Source organism: Rhincodon typus, chromosome 43, assembly GCF_021869965.1.
Source record: "Rhincodon typus isolate 14 chromosome 43, sRhiTyp1.1, whole genome shotgun sequence".
NCBI classification, from domain to species: Eukaryota; Metazoa; Chordata; class Chondrichthyes; order Orectolobiformes; family Rhincodontidae; genus Rhincodon; species Rhincodon typus.
In genome coordinates, this window is record NC_063374.1 from 8,179,151 (window position 1) to 8,188,241 (window position 9,091).

Consider the following 9,091-nt stretch of genomic DNA (forward strand, 5'->3'; position numbering starts at 1 on the left):
TCATTCCTCTTCATATACCCATCCAGATGCCTTTTAAATGTTGTAATTGTACCAGCCTCCACCACTCCCTCTGGCAGCTCATTCCATACACGCACCATCCTCTATGTGAAAAAGTTGCCCCTTTAGGTCCCTTTTAAATCTTTCCCCTCTCACCTTAAACCTATGTCGTCTAGTTTTGGACTCAGCTACCCTGGGGAAAAAGACCTTGACTATTCACCCTATCCATGCCCCTCATGATTTTATAAACCTCTATAAGGTCATCCCTCAGCCTCTGACACTCCAGGGAAAATAGCCCCAGTCTATTCAGCCTCTCCCTATAGCTCAAACTCTCCAACCCCGGCCAACATCCTTGTAAATCTTTTCTGAACCCTTTAAGGTCTCACAACATATAGCAGGGAGACCAGAACGAAATGCAGTATTTCAGAAATGGCTGAACCAATGTCTTGGACAGTCCAACAGCCTGATGTTCAGTGCTGGGGGTCATCGCTCAGCAGGAGATGGGAGGCAGATTCTGCAGGTTGGCATTAAGCCTCTATCAGGTAGAACCAGGCAACACCAGCACCCTTCCCAGCAGGTTTTATTTTCTTTGAAATATCTGAAATGTGAAGCTTAACCACCAGAGTCTCAAGGTTTGCACGTGGCTCCTTGGTCAGTTCCTGTTTTGTTAGAGATGAGACTGTGAAGAGTGGGAGGGCATTTGTGAAATCATATCACAATGTGGCACCCGAGTTCAACCTCTAACTGACTAAACAGCTGAGCGGTGAACAACAACAACCTCTCTCCTTCTATAGCGACTTTATAGTGGGATTAACAGCTTCCCAGAAACACTATCTGGCTCTGAGCCACTCATACTGATGTTCAGATGGACACTGAAGGCTGGTCAGGGAGTTCAGCTTTGAACAGCAACTTATAGCAGGAGGGAGAGGTGTATTAAAGTTGGAATTCCAAAGCTTTGCCCCCTGAGCAGCTGACGGTCTCACGCCCTACACCCCTCCCTATCTCTGTAACCTCCTCCAGCCCCTACACCTCCTCCCTATCTATGTAACACGCTCCAGCCCCTACACCCCCTCCCTATCTATGTAACACCCTCCAGCCCCTACACCCCCTCCCTATCTATGTAACACCATCCAGCCCCTATACCCCCTCCCTATCTATGTAATAGCCTCCAGCCCCTACACCCCCCCCTATTTATGTTACTCTCTCCAGCCCCTACACCCCCTCCCTATCTATGTAACATCCTACACCCCCTTCCTATCTATGTAACTCCCTCCAGCCCCTACAACGCAGAGATCTCCAATCCCAGCCTCTCAAACCTCCCTTGATTCCCCTCAGTCCACCAGTGGCGGCCATGCCTTCAGCTGTCCAAGGTCCCAGTCTCTGGAATTCCCTCCGTAAACCTCTCTGCCTCTCTCTCTCTCACATCCTTTAAAAAGCTCCCTAACAAGCTCCTCACCTGTCCAAGCCTCAAAACTGATGAGAAAATACTCCCAAGGAGTGGCTGAGGGATGCTCGAAGTGATGGCACTATGCCAATGCAAGTCAAGCTGGACCCTGCAAGAACAGGGTAATGCAGAGTTATGGGCACAGTCGTTAGGAAGGGAGGTGAGGGCTTCAGAGAGTGAGCAGGAAACTATGGCGTGAATGGTTCCATGAACAAGGAAGTTGTGAGACGTGGACAGACAGGAAAGGAGATGGGGGGGGTCATTGACCCAGGGGAAGAGGGGAGATTTGATCGAGGGGTTCAGGATCAGGAGAAGTCTGGATCGAATCGATTGGGGTAGGTAGAAACTGCTCCCATCAGCACCCAGGCGAGGAAGGGTTGGGGAACTGAGGGCTCCAGGTTAAAGCTAACGGTGGAAGCAGGAGGAAGGGAATTGATTGGTTTGTGCTGCTTGAGAGTGCTGGATTCAAGCAAGGCTTTCAGAAAGGAATCAGCTGGTTACTAAGGGCAGGTGATGGCCTTATTGCTCACTTATTGATCTGCAAACCCAAGTAATGTTCAGGGGACCTGAGTTTGAATCCTGCAGGTGTTGAAATTTAAATTCAATTTTTAAAGAAAAGTCTAATTAAGAGTCTAATGCTGACCGTGAAACTGTCGTCAACTATCAAAAGACCCAACTGCTTCACTAATTTCCTTTAGGGGAAGGAAACTGCCGTCCTCACCTGGTCTGGGCCTAAACGTGACTCCAGACCCACAGCAATGTGGTTGACTCTTAACTACCCTCTGGTCAATTAGGGATGGGCAATAAATGCTGAGCCTGGTCAGAGATACCCACATCCTGTGAGGGAGGTTGTTTAAACAATCTGGAAAGGAAGGGCTACAGGGTATGTGGGGGGGGTCACTAAGCAGAGATGGTGGCTCTGAATGCCAGCAGGGACGCAACAGGGTGAATGGCCTGCGCAGCCATGCCTGTGAAGCTGTGCCTGTACTCCTGTGATTCAGAGGCGGGCAGTGCCACACGTGAGTTGAGGCTTTGCTAAGCATTCCCTGAGCTGCTACAGTTGACTCAGCCTCTGCTCTGTGTGTGTGTGTGTGTGTGTGTGTCATTCTGTTAGGATGACTGCATAAGTTTTTTTTTAACAAGATGGAGCTGAGAGAAATAGGCCTGAAAGGGATTTGCTAACAGAAACTGACCAGGGGCTCTTCCTGATCGACCTCCCTCCCCAGTCCCACTTCCTTGCGGAGAGACAGAAAGGACGGGAGAGGTGACAGAGAGGTCCCAGTTGTGGAATGTACAGCAAAGGGCTGAGGGATTCCCTGCAGGAACCCCCAACCATATATGGGCAGATGCGTCAGCCGCTGGGGAAATTGCAACACTTTGCGATTCACAGACAGGAAGCCCCTGCTTGTCGAAGGCGAAAATCGATTTCATTGGAATTATCCCTTATAAATCTCAATTATTTTTAAGTCATTTTAAGATTATAAGAGATCAGGGGAGGCTAAAGGTACCTTTTGTAGCTGCATTTTGCTAAATGAAATGAGGGGCTCATTCATTCATTCGTTGGATTTGAAGCTGGGAAGAAGGGTGGGGGGGATCTCTCTCTCCTTTGGGGAGAACTCTCCCCATCACAAGAGATTTTGTTTGTGGTTCAATGCTGGGTGAACAGTTTGGCTGGAGTTTCTGTTCCTCTACCCCAACACACACCCTCCACCAACACCACCACCCCAATTCCCCACCCCCCCTCAGGCCCGGGCGAGGTGCCCCATTCATGAGCTATCGGCGGGAGGAGACTTATGAGTGTGAGTCACCGTGCTCAGAGATTTGAACTAACCCTGACACACACACACACACACACACACATACAGAGACAGACACACAGAGACAACTCTCTCTCTCTCTCACGTTGGCAGCATGTTCCCAGGAGGTTACAGAGGTACTGGCTCCTACTCTGCAGGTCACCACAGAGTGACACAGGTGAGGAGGAGAGGGGCTGGTTGGCTTCTTATGGGAGCGGGTGGGAGGAGGTGGGTCAGGGATCACGGACCCAGTGCCAGCAGATCCAGCGCCCGTGACATCTGGTGATCAGTGAGCGTTTGTATTTGTGTCATGGCGGTGGGGAGGGGTCTGTGTGTGTGTGTGTGTGTGTGTTTGTGTGTGTCTCACACAACCCAGAGCCGGCGTGTGACCTGGGATCCTCTGTGCATGTTTTGTGTGTTGAGGGCTGCCTGTGATCCAATCGCTGTGCGTGCCCTGGGATCCGGTCTGTGTGTGTGTGTGTGTGTGTTGGGGTGGGAGGGGGAGGGTGACCCAGTCTCTCTGTGTGACCCAGGATCCAGTCAGTGCGTGTGACCTGGGATCCGGTCTGTGTGTGTGTGTGTGTGTGTGTGTGTGACCTGGGATCTAGTCTGTGTGTAAGGAGGAGAGCTCTGTGACCCAGTCTGTGTGCGTGTTGGCGGGGGGGAGTGGGAGGGTGACCCAGTCTCTCTGTGTGACCCGGGATCCAGTCAGTGCGTGTGACCTGGGATCCGGTCTGTGTGTGTGTGTGTGACCTGGGATCTAGTCTGTGTGTAAGGAGGAGAGCTCTGTGACCCAGTCTGTGTGCGTGTGTGTGAGCGTGTTGGGTGGGGTGACCCAGTCTCTCTGTGTGACCTGGGATCCAGTCTGTGTGTGTGACCTGGGATCCAGTCTGTGTGTGTGTGTGGAGGGGGGGGCGCTGTGACCCACTCTCTCTGTGTGACCTGGGATCCAGTCTGTGTGTGTGTGTGTGTGTGGGGGGAGATCGCTGTGATCCAGTCACTGTGCATGACCTTTGGATCCAGTCAGTGCGGGAGAGGGAAAGGATCCGCGATCCAGCCTGCATCTTCTTCTCAAGTCCTGTACATGCTCTGCGATCCAGCTTAAAAAGACGTACGCGCGTGATTTTGATTCCAATCCGCCTGTGAGATCTGCGATACGGTCCGTGTGACCTGGAATCGAGTCTGTGTGTGAGATCTATGTGCGCACGCGAGCAAGGGTCCAGGCCCCCTCGGTATGCATGTGATCTGTGATCCATAACTGAGTGACGGTGACCCACTGTGCCTGTGCAGCTGCCAACCAACATGGGTGTGTGATGGATGATCCAGTCTGTGTAGGTGATCTGGGATCCAGTCTGTGCACTTGACTCTGTAATCTGTATGTGTGTGTGTGGGGGGGGGGGGGGGACCAACTCCACGTGTGACAGTGATCCACAGTGTAGAGAGAGAGAGTGAGAGCAAGAGAAAGAGAGACAGATCTGGGATCCAGTCTGTTGGTGTTGACTTGAGACTAGCATAGGTGTGAATGTGATCCACTGTGTGTGAGCCACTGGGATCCAACCAGTTTCTGTGGACATGGCAATCAATCTACATTGGACCATGATCCACTGTGTGGGTAATCTGGGCTCCAGTCTACCCATGTGGATCCAAGATCCAGTTTCTGTGTGACTGTGATCTACTGCATGCAGGTGATCTGAGTCCAGTCTCTGTGTGGCCATGATCCGCTGTGTGTGTGTGTGTGTGTGTGTGATTGGAACCCAGTCTCTGTATGACCATGATCCACAATGTGTATATGTGATCTGGGATCCATCCTCTATGACCATGATCCATGGTGTGCATGTGTGATCCGGGATCCAGTCCCTGTGTGACTGTGATCCACATGTGTGTGTGATCTGGCTCCAGTCTCTGTGCGACTGTGATCCATTGCGAGTGTGTGATCTGGGTGCAGCCTCTTTGTGCAGGCCTGGAATTCAGTCTACATACTTGCCTGTGATCCACTGCATGTGTAAGAAGCAAAGGTCTGGGATCCAGTCTCTGTGTGACCACAATCCACTGTGCATGTGTGATCTGGGATCCGGTCTCTGCGTGGCTGTGGGGATACAGTCCGTGTGACCACAATCCACTGTGTGCACGTGTGATTTATGGGATCCAGTCCCTATAGGACCATGATCTATTGTGTGTAAATGAGATCTGGGATCCAGTCTGTGTGTGACTGTGATCCACTGTGTGTAAGTGTAGTCTGGCATCTAGTCTGTGTGACCATCCACCGTGTGACCTGGAATCCAGTCTCTGCGTGACTACGATCCGCTGTGTGTGTGTGTGTGTGTGTGTGTGTGTGTCTGTCTGTCTGTCTGTCTGTTTGATCTGGGATCCAGTCTGTGTGTGACCTGAGAACATGATTCGACACTGGTGAACCTAGTGCCTACCCGGTGTGATCTGTTAACACGCGCCTCCTGTCTCAGAGGTTTCTGTTGCCTCCAGCCTCTTGTCTGTTCATCTTATGTCTCTGACTCCAATTCGCCTGCAGGGTCATGGGGCAGGGGTCAGACCATTTTGAGTCTCTCCATTTTTGTCTGGCAGAGGGAGGAGGTTTGTCTGAAAGGCCAAGACTAACCCATTGTCCTAGAGCAGAGGGGTGAGCTGTGACAAACCAAGAGAGAGAGAGAGAGAGAGAGAACAGCAACCCAAGACTGGACAGAGTGAGAGGGACAGGCAGAGAGAAACGAGAAGACAGAAGTGGAGTGAAAGCTGGAGTCTGTGGGTGCAGAAAGAGTAGGTGGGGAGGGGGCGGAAGTGAGATATCGACACACAGAAATTAACGGCCACAGAAATTGTCAGAAATAGAGAGTGAGAGTGATCACAATGTTCAGTCTCAGAAAGGAAGCCAGTTCGATAGAAACTGAGGGAGCAGGACCAAGAGGGAAGTCATAAACTGGAGGAGACAGATTACAGCAAGTAAAGTGAGACAGTGTGAGAGAAAGGGGACAGAGAGAGAGAGAGACAGAGAGGAAGACAAGGAGAGAGAGAGAATGAGAGGCAGGAAGAGAGAAGGGACAGGAAGAGAGAGAGGACAGAGAGAGCAGGATAGGGAGAGAGAAGAGACAGGGGGAGAGAGGACAGAGATAGAAAGAAGGGGAGAGAGGGGGTACAGGGAGAGAGAAGGGACAGGGGGAGAGAAGGGGCAGACAGACAGAGCAGAGAGAGAGAGGCGACAGGGAGAGAGAGGGGGCAGACACAGAGAAGGGGCAGGGAGAGAGAGCAGGGGGGTGCAGAGAGAGAGAGAGGTGACAGGGAGAGAGAGGGGGCAGACACAGAGAAGGGGCAAAGAGAGAGAACAGGGGTATGCAGAAAGAAAGGGGGGCAGGGAGAGAGGGGTTGCAGAGAGAGAAGAGCAGAACAGGGAGGGGGGGGGAAGTGAAAGAGGGAGAGAGAGAGGGACTGGGCACAGAGCATGGGACAGAGTCATAGAGTTGTACAGCACGGAAACAGACCCTTCGGTCCAACTTGTCTATGCCGAACAGATATCCTAAATTAATCCATCTCCTACCGACTAACCTCATCCCGCCCCGTTGACCTGTCCGTCCTCCCTGGACTGACCTATCCCCTCCCTAACTCCCCACCTACACTCACCTTTACTGGCCCCATCCCCGCCTCTTCGACCTGTTTGTTTCCTCTCCACCTATCCTCTCTTCTATCCATCTTCTATCCGCCTCCCCCTCTCTCCCTATTTATTTCAGAACCCCCTTCCCCTCCCCCTTTTCTGATGAAGGGTCTAGGCCCGAAACGTCAGCCTTTCTGCTTCTGTGATGCTGCTTGGCCTGCTGTGTTCATCCAGCCCTGCACCTTGTTGTCTCGGATTCTCCAGCATCTGCAGTTCCTACTATCTCCTAAATTAATCTAGTCCCATTTGCCAGCATTTGGCCCATATCCCTCTTAACCCTTCCTATTCATATACCCAACCTCTTACATGTTGTGAGAGAGAGAGGGAACTGGGAAAGAGGAAATGGACAGAGAGAGAGAGACAAAGAGGGATTGAGAACAAGTGAGAGACTGAGGAAGAAGGAGAGACAGAGAATGAAAAAGACAGAAAGAGGGATAAAGAGACATAGAGAGACAGAGAGAGAGAGAACAGCGGTTAGCATTGCTCTCTCTCAGCGCCACTGGGTTCAATTCCAGCCTCAGGTGACTGTCTGTGTGGCATTTGCACGTTCTCCCCGTGTCTGCATGGGTTTCCTCCAGGTGCTCCAATTTCCCCCTGCAGTCCAGGGATGTGCAGGTTAGGGTGGACTGGCTGTGCTAAATTGCCCCGTAGTGTCCGAGGATATGCAGGTTAGGTGGGTGAGCCGTGGAAAATGCAAGGTTACAGGATTAGGGTAGGTGGGATGGCTCTGGGTGGGATGATCTTCGGAGGGTTGGTGGGCCGAATGGCCTGCTTCCACACTGTAGGGATTCTATGGGGTGGAGGGGCGACAGAGAAAGAGTCAGACACACAGGAAGAGGAGGGAGAGAGACGGGAGGGCAGAGAGAGTTTGACATTCAACAACAGCAGGATCTGAGAGAAACAGAGTTGAATGTGAGGCAAAAACATTTCTCACACAGTGTCTTTGGAACTCTCTTCCTGAAAAGGCAGTACAGACAGGGGCCTCGAATATTTTGAAAAGTGAGGATGATAGGCTTTCTGTCTTTTTCTGTCTTTTTCATTCTCTGTCTCTCCTTCTTCCTCAGTCTCTCACTTGTTCTCAATCCCTCTTTGTCTCTCTCTCTCTCTGTCCATTTCCTCTTTCCCAGTTCCCTCTCTCTCTCACAACATGTAAGAGGTTGGGTATATGAATAGGAAGGGTTAAGAGGGATATGGGCCAAATGCTGGCAAATGGGACTAGATTAATTTAGGAGATAGTAGGAACTGCAGATATGTTCAGGATGGGGTGTAGATGGGGATGTGGAGTAATTGGATCATCCATGACCTAACTGATTGGTTAGACAGTCTCGAAGCGACCTACCCCTGTTCAAAACAGAGATAACAAGGTGTAGAGCTGGATGAACACAGCAGGCCAAGCAGCATCAGAGGAGCAGGAAGGCTGATGTGAAGGGTCTAGGCCCGAAACGTCTGCCTTCCTGCTCCTCTGATGCTGTTTGGCCTACTGTGTTCATCCAGCTCTACACCTTGTTATCTCAGATTCTCCAGCATCTGCAGTTCCTACTATCCCTGTTCCAAACGAAACAGCTTATGAATGTGGTCAGGTACAAACACTGGCTGTTCCAATGGTCATTCACAATCATCTCAGGGACAGTACACAGGCAGAGTTTACAGTGGAGGAGACTCCCACGGACTATCTGACAGCATGTCGATGGACCATAGGTCAACTGCATCCCCCGCCCCCGCAATCAAAGAGGATTTGAAACTGCCTCTGTGTTTTCATTATATTTCTGTCCTTTGCCTCAGCGTCTCTTGGGTGAAGTTTCAGTTATGGCTCAGTGAGTCTCTCTCTCTCTTACTTACTCTCTCCCACCTGTCAGTCAGGAAACCCCACTCCAGACACTCCAGCACATTAAAGCATGCCCCAACACACCCAGAGTCAGTGCTGAGGGAGAACCGCACTGTCGGAGGGTCAGTACTGAGGGAGTGCCACACTGTCGGAGGGTCAGTGCTGAGGGAGCGCCGCACTGTCGGAGGGTCAGTGCTGAGGAAGCGCTGCACTGTCGGAGGGTCAGTACTGAGGGAGTGCCATGGAGGGTCAGTGCTGAGGAAGTGGGCACTGTTGGAGGGTCAGTGCTGAGGGAGTGCCACGGAGGGTCAGTGCTGAGGGAACGGGCACTGTCGGAGGGTCAGTGCTGAGGGAGTGGTCACTGTCGGAGG

General features: G+C 51.6%; 1 protein-coding gene across 1 annotated transcript in view; it reads left to right on the plus strand.

Moving 5' to 3' along the window:
• Positions 1 to 3,306: 3,306 nt before the first annotated feature.
• The window catches only part of LOC125487659 (fos-related antigen 1-like), a 26,571-nt gene continuing 20,786 nt past the window's right edge, over positions 3,307 to 9,091 (plus strand). The window contains exon 1 of the mRNA XM_048619634.1: positions 3,307 to 3,415. Coding sequence (XP_048475591.1) covers positions 3,353 to 3,415 — 63 coding nt within the window. The 5' untranslated portion in view covers positions 3,307 to 3,352. The remainder of the gene's footprint in view (positions 3,416 to 9,091) is intronic.